The sequence below is a fragment of the Rhinoderma darwinii genome, chromosome 7, assembly GCF_050947455.1.
Source record: "Rhinoderma darwinii isolate aRhiDar2 chromosome 7, aRhiDar2.hap1, whole genome shotgun sequence".
Taxonomy (NCBI): Eukaryota; Metazoa; Chordata; class Amphibia; order Anura; family Rhinodermatidae; genus Rhinoderma; species Rhinoderma darwinii.
In genome coordinates this window covers 98211676-98237777 of record NC_134693.1, presented here as the reverse complement: position 1 = coordinate 98237777, position 26102 = coordinate 98211676, and the positions used below count along the sequence as shown (strand labels likewise).

Sequence of the window (26102 nt, the reverse complement as noted above, 5' to 3'; positions counted from 1 at the left end):
AAACTGGGGGCTCACTAAACTTTAGTTGATAGAGACTACAAATTAGACAACCCATATAAATCCATTAACCCCTTCCCGCCGCAGCCCTTTTTCAGATTTTAATTTTCGTTTTTTCCTCCCCACCTTCCAAGAGCCATAACTTCTTTATTTTTCCGTCTATATAGTCCTACGAGGGCTTGATTTTTGCGAGACGAGATGTAGTTTTTAGTAGCATTTATTTTGCCATATAATGTACTATGAAACGGGGAAAAAAATTATTTGTGGGGTAGAAAATGAAAAAAAACAGCGATTCCTCCATGTTTTTTTGCGCGTCATTTTTACGGAATTCACTGTCCAATTAAAACAACATGTTAACTTCATTCTGTGGGTCAATACGATTACCAATTTATATAGTTTTTTCTATATTTTACTACTTTTACAAGAAAACCGAAGTGTAAAAAAGAAAATTTATTTTGTGTCGCCAAATTCCTAGAGCCACAACTTTTTATTTTTCCGTCGATGAAGTGATATGAGGGCTTATTTTTTGCGGGATAAGCTATAGTTTTTAATAATAGCATTTTCGTGTACATGCAACATTTTGATCACTGAGGAGGATAGACAATCTTGAGCTGAGCTTGCTGCTCACGGAGCATGCAGTTAGTGGGTTACAACTGGAGGGTGAAGACATGGGTGAGCAGGATCAGGTAAGTAGCTGGGTTAATGTAGTTAGGGGCTGTAGAAAGGGGTCAAAGAAAAGGAAGGCCGATACGGTTTCTGACATTCCAGGCAAAATTGCCAAGTTGGGTGATGATGCGAGGGTGTCAGTCTCAGAAATGGCAGCCCTAGTGGATACTGATCTCCCTCACAGCCGGGAGAACAGCCCAGCTAGTAGTCGGCGGGATGGTAATGCAGGTAAGCCAAGACAATTGATAGTCGTAGGGGATTCTATAATCAGGAAGACGGATAAAATAATTTGTCGCCAAGACCACCTCAACCGAATAGTTTGCTGTCTCCCTGGTGCCAGGGTTCGGCATGTGGTGGAACGGGTGGACAAATTGCTGGGAGGGGCTGGTGATGATCCAGCTGTCGTGGTCCATGTCGGTACCAACGACAGAATAAATGGTAGGTGGAGGAGCCTTAAGAATAATTTTAAAGAACTAGGCTACAAGCTGAAGGGAAGGACCTCCAAAGTAGTATTCTCAGGAATACTGCCTGTGCCATGCGCATCACAGGAAAGACAGCGGGAGCTCAGGGAGTTAAATGCATGGCTGAAGTCTTGGTGTAGAGGAGAAGGATTTGGGTTCCTAGAGCACTGGGCTGACTTTTCATTGGGGTACAAACTGTATTCTGCAGATGATTTGCACCTAAATGGAAGGGGGTCTGCTGTGCTGGGGGAGAGAATTCTAGCTGGGGTGGCGGAGTATTTAAACTAGGGCTGAGGAGGGAGGTCAATGTAGAAAAAAAAGGGGTAGCCAGGTTAGAGAGGGGTCAGACTATATTGGTGGGGGGAGAAACAGAATGTGGGGAGAGGACTAGACAACAAGATAAGGAGATCCTTTCGTTACAAAACATCAGTGTAAATAAAAAGGCCCGATTAATGTCAAATCACATTTCTGATAATAAAAGTGAAAAACTGACAGGCAAGTTAAAGTGTATGTTCACAAATGCCAGAAGTCTAGCAAGCAAAATGGGGGAGCTGGAGGCCTTGATACTGGAAGAAAATATAGATATAGTGGGTGTTGCTGAAACATGGCCGGACTCTTCACATGACTGGGCTGTAAATCTACAGGGTTTTACACTTTTTCGGAAAGACAGGACAAATAGGAAAGATGGTGGTGTATGTCTGTATGTGAGAAATGATATGAAGGCGAGTGTGAAAGAGACAATAGTGGGTGAATACTGTGAGGAGGTTGAAACCTTGGGGGTGGAACTAGAAAGGGAGGTAAACACTGAATTACAGGCAGATTTAAACAAACTAAGTATTTGGGCGTCCACTTGGCAGATGAAGTTTAATGTAGATAAATGTAAAGTTATGCATCTGGGTACCAACAACCTGCATGCATCATATGTCCTAGGGGGAGCTACACTGGTGGATTCACTTGTTGAGAAGGATCTGGGTGTACTTGTAAATCATAAACTCAATAACAGCATGCAGTGTCAATCAGCTGCTTCAAAGGCCAGCAGGATATTGTCGTGTATTAAAAGAGGCATGGACTCGCGGGACAGGGATGTAATATTACCACTTTACAAAGCATTATTGAGGCATCATCTAGAATATGCAGTTCAGTTCTGGGCTCCAGTTCATAGAAAGGATGCCCTGGAGTTGGAAAAAATACAAAGAAGAGCAACGAAGCTAATTAGGGGCATGGAGAATTTAAGTTATGAGGAAAGATTGAAAGAATTAAACCTATTTAGCCTTGAAAAAAGACGACTAAGGGGGGACATGATTAACTTATATAAAGATATTAATGGCACATACAAAAAATATGGTGAAATCCTGTTCCTTGTAAAACCCCCTCAAAAAACAAGGGGGCACTCCCTCCGTCTGGAGAAAAAAAGGTTCAAGCTGCAGAGGCGACAAGGCTTCTTTACAGTGAGAACTGTGAATCTATGGAATAGCCTACCGCAGGAGCTGGTCACAGCAGGGACAGTAGATGGCTTTAAAAAAGGGTTAGATAATTTTCTAGAACAAAAAAATATTAGCTCCTATGTGTAGAAATTTTTCCTTCCCTTTTCCCTTCCCTTGGTTGAACTTGATGGACATGTGTCTTTTTTCAGCCGTACTAACTATGTAACTATGTAACTATGTAACTTTTTATTTCATTTTTCGTGGGAGATGAGGTGACCAAAAAATAAAGATTCTGGCGTTTACAATTTTTTTTTTTTACGCCATTCACCGTGCAGGTTAAATAATGATATATTGTAATAGTTCAGACCTTTACGGACGTTGTGATACCAATTATGTTTATTTATTATTTATTTTTTTACTATGCTCTAGGGGGAAAATGGGAAAAGGGAGGTTTTTTGAAGTTTTAATTTTTTTACATTTTTTGTTTACATAAAAAAAAACTTTATTCAACTCATTTTTACTTTTTTTTTAGTTCCCCCTAGGGGACTTCAACCAGCGATCGTCAGATCGCTTGCACGATATACTGCAATACTAATGTATTGCAGTATATCGTCATTCTGACAGGCATCTATTAAGCTCTGCCTGAGGCAGGGCTTAATAGGTGCACAAAGATGGCGGACCTGGGGGGGCGTGATGCGGGGTGGCGTGATGAGCTGTTAGAGGGGATCGCCCCCTTCTTTCTAACCATTTAAATGCTGCGGTTGCTATTGACCGCAGCATCTAACTAATTAAACGAGCGGGATCGCCTTCGAGCATGATGCCGCTCGTTACTCTGAAGTGTCTGCTGTAACAAACAGCCGACACCGGCATCGTATGGAGCGCATTCACTCCGTGAGCCCGTTGCATACTACCCCTACCCAACTTTATCGTATGGATACGTCAAATGTCGGGAAGGGGTTAAAGATGTCCTGTAAGCTCTGTTTTTTTTTTATCTGTATTCTCAATAAAAATAATTCTGGACCATCTTTACTTACAATTCTGCATTGTGCCGTTCCTCTGTTATTCCTCCTCCTAATTTATATGTTGGGTGTTACCATTCCCCTTGCCAAAGGGCGTGTCCCTACATAGTCTGAGACGGTGAGCACTCATTGGACAGTCTCAGTCTGTGAAAGGACAGCCAGTTGTCAATTTATTCTTGAATTTGTGGGAGAAATAATGGAAGAATGGGACGAGCTCTAAGAAAAGATGCTCCAGAATTGTTATTTTATCAGGAATACAATTGTTGACACAATCCTGGTCAAAATATATTATACTATTTACAGACATGTCAAGAAAGTTGACAGATCCTATTTAGGTTCCATGTGCTGGCGCAAGTGTTGACCTATCAATCTTCAAATCTACAATACTATGGTAAGACTAACACTATGAAGTATTAACATGAATCTAGCCATGAATCTTAGAAAATATAAGACTCAATGACCCTTATGACAACAGTATGTGCAGTATTTACTACTGAACAGGAATGAGTGAGTTAACCTGCTCAATACTCCAATGTGCAGTGAGTGAATTATTTGCTTGGGTTCGCTACACAAATTACAGACACATCAAATTCATTCAATCCATGGCTGCTAATGGCGAATAGATGTTGAATCAGTGAATTTCTTAATACCTCTATACTTAAAAATTAAAGAAAGAAATTAGCCTTGTTAGGACTTACTGGGAGAACTGGTTTGCTTGAGTCTTTCAATGCTGAATAACTGTGTCATCTTATGGCTTTTATATGGCAATTTTTACTATAACAGAACATATTTACAAGTGGCAAAGTATTGGATAAAATGCTTCCCCGATGCCGGCTCTGCTGCTGAGTGTGTTTTGACTTCTGTGTTATTAGCGTGATTTCATTATGCAGGTAATGTTCTCATTTAAGTGGCAATTTCACACTGCTACAAACAAAAGACAATCTAAAAATACTGGATGTTTTTCCGAATTTCATTATGTTGCAATTTTTTTCAAATGGTTAATCCTAATAGGCTTGGGAAAAAACATCAGTAAACAAGATATTATACAAGTGGCTAAATCCCCAAGAGGGAACGTTATTCAGTGTTTTTTTTTTTTTGTTTACCTCAGAGGACTCTAGTTTCACTATGAGACATGGAGGTGGTTTCTAAAATATACATGCCTCAAGGTGGATGCAGTGTATGGCAAATAAAAATCTGTGTGTGTAAAGCAGCGGTCCCAGCATGTGTCAGTAGAGCTGATCAGGATGTGCACAATAACTTCACCTCCTTTTGCCTTACTCGGTATATATAAAAAAAATACTCATCCAGTTCTAACCTGTGTGTTTTCTCATACACATACAGTATCAGGGCTGCAGGAGTATCTGTGGAATATTTACAGTCAGCCCAAGACACAACAGACTGCTCTATCTGCACAGGTCATGGTGACCCTAAGGCTACATTCACACGACCGTAGCCCACCTCGGACGTGAAAAACTGCCGTTTTCTACGTCTGTGGTGGACCCGAGCGGGGCCGGGATGTCACGGATCTACCACAGACTACAGTCTATGGAGCAACGGCCATCACACAGACGAGATTCACGTTTTTGTCTGAATGAACCCTTAGGCTATGTTGTGATACATCTCTGGGATTGCCGACTGCAATGAATACTAAATGTTTCCTTGTATAGAAAAAAGTAGCAAATTACCTTGTGACCTTCATTAAAATTCTGACATAGTCAGATTTCTGGTGATAATCGCAAGGTTGCAACTTTTTCTTCCTGTAGGGAAACATTGAAGAATTGTGTTAAGCCCGCAAGGGTTTCTTCGGTAGAGCCCTAGCCTTAAATGGCCAGTAACCTTTCAACAAACTCTGCGTGAATCAATAATACAAGCGAATATAATTAGGGAAAATTCCTTTATCTACAGTTATCAGGCTTCGCCCCCTCTCCCTCCTAAGGTATGTTAGCACAGATCGGAAAATTCCACAGCAAATCTGACCCAGATATCGCAGGGGATGCTAATCAAAATTCCACATCAAAACGTGTTTGATTTGGTGAAGATTTTCAGCCGGATTTACCGCTGCGGAGAAGAAGAGGGGAGAAGGAGGAATAAAAAATAAAAAAAACATTCTCCTCTGGCATTCCAATAGTGACGCATTCCTTGTCCACTATCTGATCTGTTTTAAACTGGTCTCCTGGGATGACATTGCGTCCCATGTGACTGCTTCAGCCTGTGATTGGCTGCAGCGGTCACATAGGATGAAACGCCATTCCAGAAGGCTGGATCAACATAGACGAGGAAGCAGTGTGGCTTTGCTATGAGTTTTTCTTTGTTTAGTTTTTTTAATTTTCCTACTTGTAATTCATGCTGTGGATTTGCAGCTTTTTACAACATTTGGTATTTGTTGCAGATTTTTACTTCCCCATTGAACTGAATGGGGGAAATTTGCAACAAACACAAAGCCATTTCACAGCAAATATACAGCTGCAGATTGAAAAATCTGCACTGCAGTTCAATTTCTGCACGGAAATGTTCCGCAGCGTGTGGAAGAAATTTGTTAAATCACATTCACTTTACGGCTACTGTAATACGCTGCAAATGTTCTGCCTGTCAATCTGGACAAAAAATCCACAGCAAATCCATTACATATGAGCACAGCCTAAAGCCTTGTTCACACAATTCATAAATGATGCAGATTTTGCGTGTATTATTTAAGCTATAACCAGGAGCGGAACCTAAACAGAAGAAATATACAAAGAAGGGTCTTAAAGGGGTATTCTACTCGAGCATTTTTCACCTATCCACTAATTAGGTGAAAATGCTAGATCGGAGGAGTTTGAATGGAGTGGAGGCCGGGCATGCTTATTTGTTTCCATACCCGGCTTTCGTTCCATTCAAACTCTTTCTAGCTGGCATCTTGCTGTTTGGGGGCACAGTGGATTGGGGTACCCCGTTCTGGTGGTCAGTGGCAGTCCCAGTGGTCGGACCACTACTGATCTAGCATTTTTTTACCTATCCAGTGGATAGGTGAAAATGCTAGAGGCTGGAATATCCCTTAACCCCTAAGGGTATGTGCACACGGTAGCAGGCTTTTACGTCTGAAAAGACAGACTGTTTTCAGGAGAAAACAGCTGCCTCGTTTCAGCCGTAATTGCTCCTCCTCGCATTTTGCGAGGCTTCTCTGACAGCCGTAAATTTTGAGCTGTGCTTCACTGAGATCAATGAAGAACGGCTCAAATTACGTATGAAAGAAGTGTCCTGCACTTCTTTTGACGAGGCTGTATTTTACGCGTCGTCGTTTGACAGCTGTCAAACGACGACGCGTAAATGACAGGTCGCCTGCAGAGTACGTCGGCAAACCCATTCAAATGAATGGGCAGATGTTTGCCGACGTATTGTAGCCTTATTTTCAGACGTAAAACGAGGCATAATACGCCTGGTTTACGTCTGAAAATAGGTCTTGTGAACCCAGCCTTAAGGATCCAGCCTGTTTTGGCCTTCAGGACCCAGCCGATTTTTCAAATCTGACATGTGTTACTTTATGTGGTAATAACGTCGGAATGCTTTTACCTATCCAAGTGATTCTGATATTGTTTTCTCGTGACATGTTGTACTTTATGTTAGTGGAAAAATGTGGTCGATAAATTTTGTATTTAGTTCTGAAAAACACCAAAATGTAGAGAAAATTTGCAAAAATTTGCATTTTTCTAAGTTTAAACATATCTGCTTGTAAAACAAATAGTAATACCACACAAAATATTAACTAGTTAACATTTGACATATGTCTACTTTATGTTTGCATTGTTTTTTGAACGTCCTTTTATTTTTCTAGGACGTTACAAGGCTTAGAACTTTAGCAGCAATTTCTCATATTTTAAAGAAAACGTCAAAAGGCTATTTTTACATGGGGCAGTTCAGTTCTGAAGTGGCTTTGAGGGCATTACATATTAGAAAGTCCTCATAAATCACCCCATTTTGAAAACTGCACCCCTCAAGGTATTCGAATCAGCATTCACAAAGTGTTTTAACCTTTTAGGTGTTTCACAGGAATGAAAGCAATGTAGAGGTGAAATTGACAAAAAATTTTTTTTTTGGGCGAAATTAATTCCTAATAAAAGCATTTTTGTACCACAGATGGTTTTACCCGAGAAATGCAACTCAATATTTTATTGCCCAAATTCTGCAGTTTTTAGAAATATCCCACATGTGGCCCTAGTATGCTAATGGACTGAAACACAGGCCTCAGAAGCAAAGGAGCAAATAGTGGATTTTTTAGAATATATTTTAGGCACCTTGTCAGGTTTGAAGAGGTCGTGTGGTGCCAAAACAGTAGAAACACCCCAAAAGTTACCCCATTTTTGAAACTACACCTCTCAAGGAATTTATCTAGGGGTATGGTTAGCATTTTGACCTCACAGGTTTTTCGCTAAATATATTGGAATTAGTCTGTAAAAATTAAAATCTACTTTTTTTCTGAAACAACATAGAAATTTTTAATATTTACAAGCAATAACAAAGAAAATGCACCTCAACATTTGTAAAGCAATGTCTCCCGATTACGACAATACCCCATATGTGGTAATCAACTGCTGTTTGGACCCACAGCAGGGCTCAGAAGGGAAGGAGCGCCATTTGGATTTTAGATTTCTGATTTTGCTGGAATGGTTTGCAATGTCACATTTGCAATGCACTGGAGGGACCAAAACAGTGGAAACCCCCCAAAAGTGACGCCATTTTGGAAACACCCTCAAGGAATTTTTCTAGGGGTATAGTGAGCATTTAGACCTCATGGGTCTTTTGCAGAGTTTATTAGAATTAGGCCGCGAAACTTAATATCAAATTTTTTTCCACTAAAATGTTGCATTTTCTCATTTTCACAAAGGGATAAAGGAGGAAAAAAACAACCATTTTTTATAAAGCAATTTCTCATGAGTACGGAAGTACCCCACATGTGGTCATATGTTTTTTCATTAGAAATGAATTAACCCTTTCAGGACTGATCCGTTTTTTGCTTTCTTATTTTAGATTTTCACTCCCCACCTTCCAAGAGCCATAACTTTTTTATTTTTCCATCAATAGAGTGATGTGAGGGCTTATTTCCTGCGGGAGGACCTGTAGTTTTTGGTACATAAAAAGTGATTAAAAAGTTGTATTACATTTTTATTTTTAGAGCTAAGGTGTCAAAAAAAAAACAGCAATTTTGGCGGTTTCTATTGTTACATTTTTTTACGGTGTTCACCGTGCAAATTAAATAATGGTATATTGTAATAGTTCGGACTTTTACGGACGTAGAGATACCAATTTTGTTCATTTTTTTTACATTACTTTAGAAGAAAAATGGGGAAAGTTTAACTTTAAAAAAAAATTCTCGCTACTAATAACTTTAATTCTTCTACACATTTTATTAATTCCCTTAGGGGACTTGATCCAGCGATCGTTGGATCACTGGTACAATACACTGCAATACTAATGTATTGCAGTATATTGTTATTCTTACAGGTTTCTGTAACAGAGCGATCGCTGTACCTGTCCGTTAGTCCCCGGTTGTCAGCTGTAATACACAGCTGACACCCACAGCGTATGGAGCGGGCTCAGCACGTGAGCCGGCTCCATACATCAATCCCCGCACCATGACGTGCAATTAAGTCATAGTGCGCAAAGGGGTTAATGCACAGCGGGTGGTTCAAAGTGAAAATTGCAATTTTCCACTGATATGCCATTTTAGTGCATAATATGTTGTGCCCAGTTTGTGCCACAGAAGACAAATACCTCATAAAACGTTAAGCGGGCTCTGCCGGGTATGGCGATGCCATATATGTGGGCGCAAACTGCTGCTTGGGCACGCTGCAGGGCTCAGAAGGGAGGGAGCGCCTTTTTGTTTTTGGAGCGCAGATTTTGCTTGGTAATAGTTCTGTTTGAGGTTTTACTGGTATTTCAGTTTATAATGCGGGGGCATATGTAATCTGTGCGGAGTACATCAGGGCATAATAAGAGGGTATAATAATGGGGTAAATAAATAATATTTCATAGATATGTGGCCGGTGTTGCACTGATAAATGGCGCCCGATCTTATCCGCTTTTGGAACACTGCACATTTTGCATCGCCATATTCTGAGAGCCAGAACTTTTTTATTTTTTCACCACCGGAGCCGTGTGGGGGCTTATTTGTTGCGGGACAATCTGTAGTTTTCATTGGTACCATATTGGGGTACATGCAATTTTTTTGATCACTTTTTATTCCATTTTTTTGCAATCCTGACCAAAAACCAGGAACTCTGACAAAGTTTTTTAGTTTATTTTTTTGCGGCATTCCCCGTACGCTATAAATGACATTTTTACTTTATTCTGCGAGTTGGTACGATTACGGCGATATCATATGTATATAGTTTTTTTTTCCTTTTTTTAGCGTTTGCACAATAAAATCACGTATTTATAACAAAAAATAATTTTCTGAGTTACCATATTCTGAGAGCCATAATTTTTAGTTTTTTTAGTCAAAAAAGCTGTGTAAGGGCTTGTTTTTTGTGGGACGGATTGAAGTTTTTATTGGTACTATTTTTGGGTACATGCAACTTTTTGATCACTTTTTATTCTTTATTTTGGGAGGGGTGGTGACCAAAAAAATAGCGATTCTGTCGTAGTTTTTTTATTGATTTTTTTTGGGGTGTTCATCGTGCGGGAAAAATAACATTATAGTTTTATAGTTGGGGTCGTTATGAACGCGGTGATACTAAATATGTGTACTTTTTTAAGGTGTTCATTTTTTTCCTATAATAAAAGTCTTATTATAGGGAAAAAAAGCGTAGTGTAATGTACTCTAACTGTCATTGTGACATAACTGTCCCTCCGACAGGAAGCTGAGGAGGACCGGCCGGAGGCTGCTCCTCCGAGGCTTCCGTACATGGCAACCCGGAGGTCATTGTCTAGCCCCCGATTGCCACAACAAGCATCGGCAGCCCCCACAATCACTTCGTGGGGGCTGCCAATATGCTTCAAAACACTTAAATGCGGCGACGCAAGCTGACCGGCAAGACTGATGTGTCAGCTGTCTAGGACAGCTGTCAGTGCGGGCTTGTCACTCTGTGTTTACACAGAGTGACAGTTTGAAATACTGATGAAAATTAACGTCATGGTGCGCGATCTAGCAGCTGACCATGACGATCATTTTCGTCATAGGTCGTGAACGGGTTAAAAGACTTAAAGTGTTTCCTTTCCTGGATTAAATTCTGCACTCTGTGAACAAGGACTAAGGGTATCTACACGAGGGCGGTCATACCATTGGTGCAACCTGTGCAGCTGCACAGGGGCCCAGTAGGTAAGGGGGCCGACTGTCACCTTAAAGCAGCCTTCTTCTATGTAATCGATCTCATTCATTTATACAGCACATAGCGATATAGCTATATAGCTATGTGCAGCCACATAACGTTACTGCAGTGTCCTGACAGTGAATATACATTACCTCCAGCGAGGACGTGATGTGTATTCAGAATCCTGTCACTTCTGTAGCGTCTCTGTGATATTTACAGCAAGGCAAGCGCAATCTCGCGAGATTACGATGTAACCTGTCATTTCAAACGAGATTACGCTTGCCTTGCTGTAAATACCACAGAGACGCTACAGAAGTGACAGGATTCTGAATACACATCATGTCCTGGCTGGAGGTAATGTATATTCATTGTCAGGACACTTGAGTAACGTTATGGTGTGTTTATGTGGCTGCACATAGCGATATAGCTATATCGCTATGTGCTGTGTAAATGAATGGGGAGAAGTATATGACGCTGATTGGTCACTGCTTGGTCAGCGTCATGCACTCCTCTGTACAACGCCCACTTGGCCAAAAAGTAAAACACGCCTAGTTGTTCATTAAGAAACTCATTAGCATAAAGCTAATATAGGTCAAAAATTATCGTTTTTCTAAATAAGAAACACTGCTGTAATCTACATTACAGCGCCGATCATAGCATGTACAATATAGGCCACTTATAATGTGGTGACAGAGCCTCTTTAAGTAACTATTTGCAGAGACAAACATAGGTAAATGACAAAGACGCTCAGGCAATGCAGGAAGGGGTAGGGCACTTCTTATAGTCCAGGGAGCTCATGGGCTAATTTGGGAACTAATTCAGGTGTGTGCGCTGGCCCTTTAAGACTATGCACGCGCGTGCACCCTATGGGACATAGCCGAGTGAAGCGGAAGTGATCACTGGCGTCACCTGAGGAGGAGATGCAGGCCAGCGCTCACTGATCGATGGCTGCGGCAGTCAGGAGGTGATTGAACCTCACGGCCCGCGGCCATGGGTGTTACACATATAAATGCCTGAGCTTATACATTTTATGGCTAACAATTAATGATGACCTTTAGAGAGACATAAGGGGGTGATCTATGATGATATATTGGAGAGCAAGGGGCCCATATACTGTTCATGCACGGGGGCCCACAGCTGTCTGTGTCTGCCCCTGTATCTACACACATAGCAGATTTGTTATGGATTTTCCGCAGAAATTCTGCAGAAAAATCTACAAGTGTTATATTCGGATTTGCTGCAGACTTTACTTCTTCTACATTGAAAAGAGTGAAATTCGCAGTGATCATCCAAAACAGAATGAGTATAGTGTGAATTTCTATGCGGAAAATGATCTCCATGTGGATGAGTTTTTAAATCTCATCCCTGTAAAGCCCAGTACACACAGAGTTTTTGTACGCTGATTTTGATGTGGAAACCGCGTTTAAATCAGCAGCAAAAAAAACGTCCGAATCCGCCTATCATTGATTTGCCTCTTTTTTTTCTGTGGCGTTTTTAGCCGCTTGAAATTGCAGGCAGGCTAAATCCATCCTGAAGGACAAAATGGACTATCAGCTCACACAGGAGTAGAGTGTGAGAGAGAGACACACAGATGCTACTGTTGCTTCTGATAAGTGCTTTATCTCACCCTAGTGCTGGATTCTCAGCTAAACAGCCCATTACTGCTGTATAATGTTCTCAATGCTGGTGTTGCTTCAATATATGTAATAGGTAGAAATAGTGGAGGTGGATCTCCTCTTTTCTCTGTGTGCAGTGTATAGGAAACGTTATAGCAGCTAGTCCCTTCCCCCTCTTGAGCTGAGCTCAAGAAAAACAGAATTAGGCTGGGTTCACACACACTATTTAGCCCCGAATTACGTCTGAAAATTCGGCTCAAAAGCGTCGGCAAACATCTGCCCATTCATTTGAATGGGTCTTACGATGTTCTGTGCTAACGGTCATTATTTTTACGCATCGCTGTCAAAAGGCGGCGCGTAAAAAAGACGCGCGCGTCAAAGAAGTGCCTGTCACTTCTTCAGACGTAAATGGAGCCGTTTTCCATGGACTCCATGGAAAACCAGCTCCAATTACGTCCGTAATGGACGCAACAAAAGACGCCTGCACATGCCATTACGGCCGAAATTACGGTGCTGTTTTCTCCTGAAAACAGCACCGTAATTTCAGCCGTAACGCACGCTGCCGTGTGAATATACCCTTAGAGATAGATTCTGCAGAGGGGAAAACTGCTAAAAAAAAAAAAAAAGGCAGGATGCAAGTTATATAATGGCCAGAAATAATGTTATTCCTCATGTGAACACACATGACAGCTTACTCTGAAAAGTCACCTGAAAGGTTAGGTACGCTTTAATGTTCAAGTACACCGGCCTATTACAGCTCCTTACGTTGTAAGATACTGTAAAACCCCCTGTAAAACCACACTCAAGGAAGAGCATTTCCTCCAGGGAGAATATTTCTGTAATACAGTGCCATACGGAGTGCCTACGGATCTGCACCACAGAACCATAAGGACGTCATGTGCCACCGTACAAGCTCGGCCATGTGCATGAGGCCTTATTGTAATGCTATAGTAATGTGATTTTTGCCATTCACACCTATTAGAGAGTGATTCATGGGCTGAGCATCACAAGACATGAAAGTTACATCATGTGATTTGTGGGCAGGATTGCACCGCTGAAGTCATATGTAGCCCTGACCTCATTCTAACAGGTATCATCCAATATATCTAATCAATGTAATGGATTTTAGCAGCATCATTAGTTTTAATAAGCACGTACAGTTTATATAGAGCCCAGAGAAATACTGAGTTCTCCACGTATAGCTATAACAGCTTAGTACAATAAAATGTATTGACTTATCTTTGTCAGTGTAAGGGGGGATTCACACGAACGTGTATTGGGTCCGTGCGGGCCGCGTGGTTTTCACGCACCACGCACAGACCAATACAAGTCTATGGGGCAGTACAGACAGTCCGTGCTTTTTGCGCAGCGTTTGTCCGCTGCGCAAAAAGCGCGACATGCTCAATATCTCCGCGTATTTCACGCATCACGCACACATTGAAGTCAATGGGTGCGTGAAAACCACGCAGGTTGCACGGAAGCACTTCCGTGCGAACCGACTGAAACAGCGCACCAGCTGTCAAAAGGATGAATGTAAACAGAAAAGCACCACGTGCTTTTCTGTTTCCAAACATCCAAACGGAGTGTCTTTGAGATGAGCGAACCCGGACAACCGAACCGAACTTCACCGGGTTCGGCCGAACTAGTTTTGGCCGAACCCGGCAAAAAAATTTCCGGTACGCGACGTCAGGAGATAGTCACTCTCCCGGGTGCTGCTCAGTAAGTTAAACTGTTTCAGCACCCTGGACAGTGACTTCCGATCCCAATATACATGAACGTGTAAAAAAAAAAAGAAGTTCTGACTTACCGAAAACTACCGCCTTCTTCCTCCAGTCTGACCTCCCGGGATGACAATTCAGTCCAAGTGACAGCTCCAGCTAATCACAGGCCAAGCACAGGCTGCAGCGGTCACATGGACTGCGGCGTCATCCAGGGAGGTGGGGCCCGATGTCAAGAGAGGCGCGTCACCAAGGACGCGTCACCAAGGCAACGGCCGGGAGGGAAGTTCTCGGTAAGTACAAACTTTTTCTTTTTGTTTAACAGGTTTCTCGATATTGTGATCGGCATTCACTGTCGAGGGTGCTGAAAGAGTTACTGCCGATCAGTTAACTCTTTCAGCACCCTGGACAGTGACTGACGTCGACTAGACTCATCTCTATGATGGCGGCTGCGCGAAAATCACGCAGCCGCGCATCATACACGGATGACACACGCAGCTGTCAAGTGGTTTTTGCGCGCGCAAAATGCCACGTTTTTTTCACGCGCAAAAACGCAACGTTCGTCTGAATCAGCCCTAAATGTAATGTTATCACATGTATTATTGGTAAATAAATAAAAATATTGCCAGTTCATTCTCACCCAATAAAAAAACAAAACTCTAGTATAAAAAGTTAAAATATTGCTCAATAGGAAATAGTAGAGATTTTTTGATGGTACTAGAATAATTGCCTAACCACAGTACTAACCTTACAACTTCGTACATCCATTCTGATTAATAACCTGTCTGGGAGTAGTGTGCCAACAACTGTGGATGGGAATACAACTGGAGCATCTCCAAAATAGATCCGATACAAACTCTAATTCTTGCCAAGGACCTAAAATTTATAGTGAATTCCATTATTTAAGTCTATATTATACATTACAAAGCAGATTGCAGCTAATATGTGGCATTTTCTAGGCCTTTTCAATATAAAGTCAACAGGCAGTAAAATTAGCTTTGGTATGCGCATAATTAGGCATATTTTTGTCCAGTATGACTTTGATGAATCATTAAGTGCTGTGCATTAAACATCGAGGAAATTATGGATGAAAAAATACTTTTTTTAAATGAGTGTTTCTGCATATTAGTGTACATAGTTAAACGGAAAATTTGCTGCTTAAAATGGTAAATATCTCTCAAATAAAACTATATAGGTGTAAAGATGGATGGATAAATAGGACATTTAGTCAAGTGTGGCCTTAGGGGTGTGTGACTTGTCTGCTGTCAACCGAGCCGTCAGGGCTGGCTTACTGACAGATTCGGCTCAGAACGGCTTTGGCCCCATGCAGACGATCTTAGTTTTCATTCGTAATTACGTATCCGTAATTATGGATGAAATTGCGGACCCATTCATTTCTATGTGTCACGGACACCTTTCCGTATATATACAGATGTGTGTCCATGACATAGAAATGATCTGCAAATTATAGAACATGTCCTATTCATGTCCGTAATTATGGCACGGACTCCCCATAGAAGTCTATGGGCGTTTCCGTAATTGCAGACTGCTACGGATGTGCATCCGTAGCCATCCGTAATTGGAAACCATTGCTATGCGACAACAGGGGATTACCCAAGATTCCTCACTGTTTGTTTTGCGGATGAACTACGAAAGCACTATGGACAGTATTTGCGGACAGCGTGCCATATATGAGATGACTTGGGGATGACTTGTTAATGACTATGGATCCGTATTTGCGGACAGTAAAAAAAATACGGTCTTATACATGAGGTCTTTTTGAAGCTTCTATCTACTGTGAAACGTAGAAACTGCAGAAGTAAAACAGATTTTTCTTTTAATAAATGTACAATACAATAGTGATTTTAATCACTAAATAAATGTATTTCATTAAAAAAAAGAAAATTTCCCCAAAGGTGTACATGACCTTTAAGGCTTATTAACGGTAGGGTGAAATTAGAGTATTTGTTGCCATTCAGCAATTTGGTGTTAATTACAAACTCAGCCCTGTTTGTGATATAGGTTATATATTTGCAAACACTATATAGATGAATGAACCATAACACAATTCTGTAAAAAAAAATACAAAAAAATACAGATATATAACATTTTACTGATGAATCCTTTTAGGTATCATATGTATAAATAATTTTTTTCTTCTAACATGACAGTTGGTTTTGTGAAAACTTTACCCGTATTGAAGCTGAAAACGTCCTCATGAGCAAGCAAGTTGGATATTTCATCATCCGTGCCAGCCAAACATCTAAAGGGGAATTTTCCATCTCAGTCAGGTATATTACTATTGCATTTCTGCTATACCGTGATCAAACTTTTTAAAGGAACCTAAAGTTTGCAACTTGTACACGTAAGGCCAGTCTCACATAAACACAATATAATTTTGGGTCCATGGAATCAACACTCAGACCCTGCATGCTGGTTTTTATGGACATCTAGGTTCAGTTCAGACAAACCGCGGGAGTCTGAGTCTAGCCTACAACTTACGAAAAGAGGGGACAATATAATTCACATGTATGTATGTAAATGGTTGTTGAAATTCCCAAATCTGGAGACATATGGGATAAAGTAGTGATTTTTGGACTTTCTGTCAATAATCTCAGTATAAAATGATTGTATCTACCCTGCCCCATATCTGTAACAGCCAAAGTAGCACCATATCTATGCCAGTCACAGTGGCATTATGTAATTACCAGTCACAGTGCCCCAATACCAATGTCATCTGCATACCTTCTTCACAGACATAGTCACATTCACTGTGAATGCCACATGCTACCTGAGCATAGGTCATTATCAGTTCCATATACATGACAAGTTAACAGTGCCTGACACATTCTTCATAACAATGCCAATCACATTTCCTCCTTAGCAGTGCCACATGCCCCCCATATCCGTGTCCTCCACATGTCCTATATCAGAGCCAGCCACCTTCATTCTTTAGTAGAGTTGATCCTACAGAGGAGTGGATTTGGCAAGCTAAGGGGATGTTCACACGGAGTATTTTGCCGAGTTTTTTGACGTGGAAACCGCGTCGCAAAACTCGGCAAAAACGGCCCGAGAACGCCTCCGATTGATTTCAATGGGAGGCGTCGGCGTCTTTTTCCCGCGAGCAGTAAAACTGCCTCGCGGGAAAAAGAAGCGACATGCCCTATCTTCGGGCGCTTCCGCCTCTGACCTCCCATTGACTTCAATGGGAGGCAGAGAAAGCGTATTTTGCGCTGTTTTATGCCCGCGGCGCTCAATGGCCGCGGGCGAAAAACGGCGCAAAAATCGCCGCGAAAATCGGCGTGCAGGGAGAGGAAAATCTGCCTCAAAGTTCCAAACTGAATTTTGAGGCAGATATTCCTCCCCCAAAATACTCCGTGTGAACATCCCCTAAAGGTGAAGCCATACCCTAACATTTTTTAAATAGAAAATGGGTACAACATCCCCATTCCATCATGGATGCAAAAAAAAAAAAGGAAAACAAGTGCACATATTTTGCATTTTCTTTCTATTGGCACCAATATTTCTGGAAGTGAGCCACTACAGATATTCTCCAGGGTGCCAGTCACAGGTGCCCTAATTCCACTGATTTAAAGCACTCTGCACAGACTGTCTATGTGCCCTTATGGGCTTCATACTTTATATAAAATGCTGATGGTATCAGGGAATCATCAGGGAATATAACTCTGGATTTCTCCAACACATAAAAGGTTATTAGGGCATTACTGTATACGCGGTTCCACAATAGGCATTAGCATAAGTTCACTTTGCCACTATAAGTGTAAACCTATGCTTTCAGTATTCAACGGCTGTTGCGCCTAAAAGCTCCTTGCAGCTTTTTATAGTTGTCATACCAGAACATTTTCCTTGCATTACATCCTGTAAATTTTTAATAAGCATAAGAGTTTGAATTATGTAAACACATTACAGCAGCAAAAATATTTATATTTCTACAAAGATCAACTATACATTATACATCTATTAAAAGGTAACCAAAAAATTCTTTAATAAAATCATGGAACTGTGCAGTTATTTTAACTTTCATTGACATATTTATGAAATCTGCATGATGCCAATGCAAAGGTGTTTTTACCCAATAACTTTTTAATGACATGGAATGAGATGTCAAATCCTGAAACCTTAATATATATGGGCAATTAAAGGGGGGAAATACATTAAATATCTTTTAGTATGATGTTTAAGGCAGCCTGTATGGCTGCTGAATAGGACACCATCAAGAAATTGCCCTGTTGCCCCACATGTTTTATATCCGAGAAATTATTGTGGAAATGTGTATGCTCTTCGTATCTAAAAAGAAATGTTACTTAAAAAATGATTAATGCTTTTTAGAAAGCCGTAGGTGTTGGAAGTCGATCATAATTTGGTCCTCATCATGTGGTAATCATTCAAGCACATGGCTCATTAAAGTTACAGTGCAGATATCATCACATAACTAGAACCGATTTTTAGAGATGCCCCCCATAAACTATATTTTCATCTATTATTACATCAGCAGAGTCTAGTGAATGGAGCAGGGGGCAAACATGTGGTGTTGTTTTCATTATACATCTACCTGCCTGCCCCATTCAGAAGACAGGTATCTGGTTATAGAAACCATGTACCTTTACAAGTTAAGGCCTCATGCTCACGGCTGTAGTTTTATCCGCAATTACGGATCCGTAAGACATTGTTAGAGCGGTTTATGTGGGGTTTTTTTGCAATTATTTTTAGGCAGGTCTGTGTGGGTAGAAAAAAAGGAGGATATCCATACCATAGGACAGGAGATTGACTTTACTAAAAGGTTACTTTTTGTCCATTTTTATGTTTGGTTTATTATTTTGTATAATATCTTCTGATTATATTTTGTTCAAAGATACACATATTCTAACCTTCTGTTGTGTCATATTTAAAGGGGACAGCCTTCCAAAATTGATCTTGGTCCATAAGCTCAGACCACTGCTGACATCCAGAACGAAGGGGGCTGTGGCGCTCCTTAGAGAACTCAAACCGCCGAGATTTAATTTGCTGGAAACATCTGACACAACATTTTCATTGATGTGATATGATGTGTGGTGTCAAAACGGTTTCACTGCTCTATAGTTTTCGAAATCAGTAGAGGTTCATGCTTACAGACACATAATGTAATTCACTAACACGTGTATATGGTATGTCAAAACATTTTGGTGGATTTTGACTGTCCAAATAAAAAAAAGCCTGCTCCATGCACAAAGGCTGTGCTGATGTCTATTACAGGTGTCGGAACATCAAGACTACCACTTCCCTCATATTGCCACAGAATGGAAGTAGTAGTCTGTGATATACAATGTGACCTACATTGCTATGACTACCACCAGCTACAAGATAGCGATTATCATCCATTCATATGGTAATACAGGAACAAAGTTGTCAGGGCTGAATATAGGAATATATAAAATGTAATCTTCCATTATTATAAAATACATAATTATTAATTATTCCTCATCTCCTAAAAATGTTTCTGTTGGCTTCATATTGTCAAATTGACATAATACATCCTATGTTTTCTGTAGTTTGGAATTCATGTGACTTTGTATTCTCCATATTCATATTTATAGAACAAAAAAAACTACGGAAAAACTACAGTCTCTCACGTTATTCTAACAGTTAGCAACTCCATGTTGATATGCTGTTCCCAGTTCTTCTTTCTAGTAAAATTCCCTTTGTAAAGTCCCCTTTGAAATATATTTATCTTTAAAGGGAGTCTGTCACCAGAACTTCGTTTTGAACTACTAGTATGCTAATATAGTTCATGCTAACTTGATTTTAAATGTGTTTTCCTTGTTCCCCAGGGTACCTGCTTTCCATTATAAACACTTTTATTAGGGTATGGCCACACGGAGCGGCTCTGACACGGTTGCAACGCGGCCAACAACCGCGCCGGCACCATGTAGGAGAGGCTGACCAATACCTCGTTAAGAGGTATTCCGGTGACATGCGCATGCGCACTGCCACTCCATTCATTCTCTATGGGAGCGCCGGAGATAGCCAAGTGCAGTGTTCGGCTGCCATAGAGAATGAATAGGAGGTAAGTTGTTATAATTTTCAAAATCGTGCGGCCATAAAGGGTGTATTAACTCATGGCCGCACGATTTTGCAGATAAAGGGACGGATTACCCGAGTTAACATGCGGCCACTAACAGGCTGTTTGACAGCCGCACCGAAGATGGTGCCGGCGCAGTTGTTAACCGTGTTGTGACCGTGTCAGGGCCGCTCCGTGTGGCCCTACCCTTAAGTTTAGTCAAATTAGCATTTCGGTGCAACGAGGGCATCTCCGTTGCACCAAAATGCTAGCGCGTCATTGCCCTGTTCAACCACCCCTTACAACCCTTCTGGATGTGAATGACAGGGGCCAGGCAGCGTACTGGGTGAGTTTATGCCTGGCCCCGTAGCGTAGTGAAGCGCACGCGTTCCTGCATCCTGTGTCGATGATGTCTGCTTACACCCGGAAGAGAAGGAGCTGAGGAAAAACTCTTTTGAACTAAAATTATTTGTTTTTGCATCGTCGCTTTCCAAGAGCCGTAATTTTGATTGATACTGTTTTGGGGTACATGGGACTTATTGATTAACTTTTATTATGACTTTTTAGGGGGGCAATGGAAAAAAATTGCAATTTCAGCGTTGTTTTTTTACGGCGTTCATCTTGTGGTTTAAATAATATGTTATCTTTATTGTTTGGGTCATTAGGGTCGCGGCTAAAAAAAACAGTTTCTTTTTTTTACTGTAATCTTTATTACTAAATTTTATTTCACATTTATTACTTATTTTTTTAATCTCACTAGTAGACTTCAGTATGTGATATTTAGATCGCCGATATGATGCTTTGGTATACCTAGTATACCAAAGCATTATTGCCTGACAGTGTAAAACTGACAGGAAATCTATTAGACCCCGGCTGCCATGACCATATCGGAGGCCCGCAATTGCATTTGTGGGCTTCTGATGGGTGACAGAGGGAGCTCCCTCACTCTGTAAATGATTTAAATGCTTCGGATGCTAATGACTGCAGCATTTATTGAGTTAAAGGGCCACAATCACAGTAAACTTCGAACGCTATCATTGGAACAGGAGCCCGGCTGTCATCAGACAGACGAGCACCCGCTCCAGCCTGCACGGGATACACGTGCAGGACTTAGACTAGGCTAGGCTGCTGTGAAAAGGCAGCGGCCTAGCCTAAGGCTCCTTAGTGATCGCCGTGAAAAGGAGTATTGGTGGTCAATAAGGGGTTAATATTATAATATTTCTTAACCCTTTTATTTATAAACAGTCCCTGGTCTGGGTGCCGTCATCCTTCCATGAATCCAAAGATGCTCACGTTGCATAGTTGTCAATTGTCAATTTTCTAGAACTGTTAACTTGCTCCATAATAGTTATCAACTTCTTCTCAATGCCTGGTATCTTATCTTCCATTATTATTATCTACTGCTGTCCTTCTGCATCCACTCTTCCTGTGTTGGCTTTTAGTCACATTGCTTCACATTAGTCCAAGGCCTAGTGACAACCCAGAACAATGCAAAAACAGATACACATTATACATACAGTATGTAAATGACCGTGGATTTGTAAATCCTTACAGTGTATTTTCTTTTATTAGAATTATACATCTAAACTATAATAAAACTAAAATAGTTACGTTTAGCATTTCCGCTTTGGCAGCACAGGGGTTAATCCCTTGCCTGCGCCATTCTGCTCGTCAGGCAGCTTCTCTTATCATTATAGAGAGATCTTCTTGTGATCCTCACATTCTGGAATGCGTGGGCAACTGTCAGGCATAAACCCCAATAACAACTCTCTGACTCTCGTGAACTCTGTGGGGAAAGGAATATAGATGCGTACAGAGGTACAACATATTTAACTTTTAGCTTTCCTCATGCTGCTGAACTACATGTGCCAGCATAACAGACTTCAACGGGAGAAGGAGGCTGTAACCCCTTCAAAACAGCTGATCAGCGGAGATCCTGGGAGTCGGACCCCGACCCTTCCGCTATTGAAGCAGTTTTTTGTGGCAGTTTTTGGCTGCATCAAAAACTACAATAAAAACTGCACAAAAAAAAAACTGTCTCTGTGAATCCAGCCTAATGAAGTGGGTCCTGCAATGTTTAAAAGGAATCTGTCAGCAGGCCTCAAAACTGCTGACAGAGTGATATAGATGAGGGCATTAAGTTTTTTCTTGGTCATACAAGTTGAATGACCGAGAAACCGAGGTATGGTTGCCCCTGTTCAAGTGCCTGCCTCAGAAGCACCTGCGATCATTAAACATAGTTTAAAGAGGTATGTTTAAAATGCCTTTCCCCTCGCCCATATTTGTTCTGTTAGCAGTTTTGAGATCTTAAAACTGCTGACAGGTTCCCTTAAATGACTTTAAACTTATAAACTGCATGACATTTAGTATAGGAGCATCAATTAGGGCATGTTAAGACGTGGCTGAATTCTGCAGACACTGTCCGCATCAATGCTGCACATAATCCGCGTTGCAAATTCCGTGGCGGATTTGGCTAAAATGTGAAGTCAAATGCTGCAGATTAGTCGTTGCGGATTCAGGTTCGGATCACACCCTGCTCTCTTTAAAACATTCCATCCCAGTCTGGGTATAGACCTCGACACACATAGGTCCAGCCAGAATGTTGAAATATCCTGTTCCTGAAAGCAATCCGCAACGCAACACACATTACATCTGCGGATTTCGTTGCGTCATTTTAAGTCAATGGAGAAATTCCGCAACAAGTACGCATCAAGTCCGCAAAAGACAGTGTATGCTGCGGACAGAAAATTCTACACCGCAGCCTATGGTCTGCAGCGGAGTTTTCTAAAAAGGTGTGGAAACCAATGGACAAACTGTCTGCTGCGGATTTCCACTGCGGACTGTCCACAGCGGAATTCCACAGCAATTCCGCCACGTCTGAACATGCCCTTACAGTCTGTATCCCTCTTGATATAAATGTAATATAGTGCACTCTTAACCAGTGGCGTAACTACCGCTATAGCAGCCCTAGAGGCTGCTACAGGGCCCGCTATGGCTGCTACAGCGCTGCTACAGCTACAGCGCGACGCCACTGAATACTACGGCAGAGCAGGGAGGTATCTCCCCGCTCTGCCATTAAACAAAAGACATGTATCCCCTATCCACAGGATAGGGGATACATGTGTGATCGCTGGCATTGATAGGGAGAACGGGGGACTGAAAGTCCCCTGAAGTTCTCCATCACAAACCTCGGACTTCCGGGGTCTGTGTCGGCAGCTCCGTAGGAATGAATGGAGCGCCGTTCGCGCTTGTGCGCATGCGTGACCAGCGCTCCTTTCATTTTTATTGAGCTGCGCAGACGCCGGAAGTCAGAGGTTAGTCATGGAGAACTTCGGGGGACTTTCGGTCCCCCATTCTCCCTATCGCTGCCAGCGATCACACATGTATCCCCTATCCTGTGGATAGGGGATACATGTCTTTTGTCTTTTCACACTGTAGGTCGCATTTTTTTGGGGGGTTGGGGACACTGTATGGCGTTCCCTACAGGGGGGGGGGGGCTGTATAGCGTTCCCTACAGGGGGGGCTGTATAGCGTTCCCTACAGGGGGGCTGTATTGCGTTCCCTACAGGGGGGCTGTATGGCGTTCCCTACAGGAGGGGCTATATGGCGTTCCCTACAGGGGGGGCTGTAAGGCGTTCCCTACAGGGGGGGCTGTATGGCGTTCCCTACAGGGGGGGCTGTATGGCGTTCCCTACAAACCCCCCCTGTAGGGAACGCCATACAGACCCCCTATAGATAACGCCATACAGACCCCCTGTAGATAACGCCATACAGACCCCCTGTAGATAACGCCATACAGTCCCCCCTGTAGATAACACCATACAGCCCCCTCTGTAGAGAACGCCATACAGCCCCCCTGTGGATAGCGCCATACAGCCCCCTCTGTAGAGAACGCCATACAGACCCCCTGTAGATAGCGCCATACAGCCCCCTTTGTAGATAACGCCATACAGACCCCTCTGTAGATAGCGCCATACAGCCCCCTCTGTAGATGGCGCCATACAGCCCCCCCTGTAGATAACGCCATACAGCCCCCTTTGTAGAGAACGCCATACAGACCCCCTGTAGATAGCGCCATACAGCCCCCTTTGTAGATAACGCCATACAGACCCCTCTGTAGATAGCGCCATACAGCCCCCTCTGTAGATGGCGCCATACAGCCCCCCCTGTAGATAACGCCATACAGCCCCCTTTGTAGATATCTACAGAGGGGGCTGTATGGTGTTATCTACAGGGGGGACTGTATGGCGCTATCTACAGAGGGGGCTGTATGGCGCTATCTACAGAGGGGGCTGTATGGCGTTATCTACAGGGGGGCGGTAGAAAAAGGCTCTATCTACAAGGGGGGGGGGGGGTTGTGTGACACCCAGGGGAGGGGGGCCCCAGTCAAAAGTTTGCTATGGGGCCCAGTCTTTCCTAGTTACGCCACTGCTCTTAACTGAAGGTGCTTGGAGGAGCTGGCTGGGGTAAGGAAATTTCTGCATGAAGACAGACAGACCTAGTAACACACTGACTCATCTGTCTATTTCCTCCGCTTATCAACCAGGTCAGTACCCTCATCGTGTGTAAAATCCTCCCCCTGCATGTCAGCCAGACTAAGCAATACATTGATGGGGCCTGTTAGCTACAGGTTGGGAAGCAATGCTATAATATTTTACTAAATATTGACATTATTATAGTCAACATTGGAGAGCCTAATCTGCGATGTCTTTCATGGCCAGTCCTGATACATATTAACCTGTTTTGGGTTGACTAATAGGATTGAGAAATTTAAAGCAAAATAAATAAGAATGACTATACAGTTCACTTGAGTGCTTGGTAAAGCATTTGAAAGCATATTATATTGGTAATGCCCTGTAGGAGTTAATGAACACACTTCTACTTCCTAAGCTAGTGACCTTGCCAGATCAATCTCCAATTCTGGTTCATAGAACGAGACAGGGTCATGATGCATCACAGTGCTGTGTTCATGAAGGATGATGAATGATAATGCTCGAAAAATAAAATTATTTTTACTGACCAAATTCATTTACTGTGAGACAGGGACATCTGGTGGTAACTGCAGTAACTGCATTGGCTTCAACTTGGTTTCAAGCTCAGCATCTACAATGATCAAAGTAATAAATACAGTGGTCCCTCAAGTTACAATGGCCTCAGGTTACAATATTTTGAAACCACATTCATCATACAATGCCACAGGCAGTCCGGATCCTCGGCACGTGTAATTGTCTGGAAGATCCAACAACTCAACACCGGCATTTTACTGGTAAAACACCTGTATTACTGAGGTACAACCCTACACCTTCAGAGCTGACCGGAGTGTAACAATTAGGGCATGTTCAGACGTGGCAGAATTTTTCTGCTGCAAATGTTGCTGCAAATTCGTGGCAAATACGCAATGAATTTTCAGCAACATTTGCAGATTTGCCGCAGATTTAAGTTTTTGCATTGCAAAGGCTGACATCTGCAGTGAAAATCCACTGCTTCTCCGCTGGCGGCCATGCATGCTGCAGAATGAAAATTCTGCACCGCAGCCTAAATTCTGCACTGTTATTTTCCGCAGTCTGAATTAAGTTACCTAAAAAGGTATATAAAACAATGGAAAAAAACGTCTTCCACTGCAGACTGTTTGCAGTGGAATTCAACAGCAATTCCACCAGTCTGAACATGCCCCACTGTATTTTCACTCAGTCTTGCATTCAACTTTTTATCATGTTTCAAATTGAATGTAAATTACACACCTACACAGGCCAAATACCCCGCACAGGGCCGCACCGTCCATGGGGCGAGATGAGCATCTCTCCTCAGGCGGCGCCCTGCTGCCTCTCTGGGGGGGCAGAAGCGCAACTGAAACCAG

At 42.1% G+C, this 26102-nt stretch overlaps 1 protein-coding gene across 1 annotated transcript in view; it reads left to right on the top strand.

Annotated features, from left to right (window-relative positions):
* The window catches only part of GRAP2 (GRB2 related adaptor protein 2), a 204678-nt gene that overhangs the window by 123685 nt on the left and 54891 nt on the right, over positions 1–26102 (top strand). The window contains exon 3 of the mRNA XM_075832317.1: positions 16359–16478. Within this exon, the coding sequence (XP_075688432.1) occupies positions 16359–16478 (120 nt within the window). The remainder of the gene's footprint in view (positions 1–16358; positions 16479–26102) is intronic.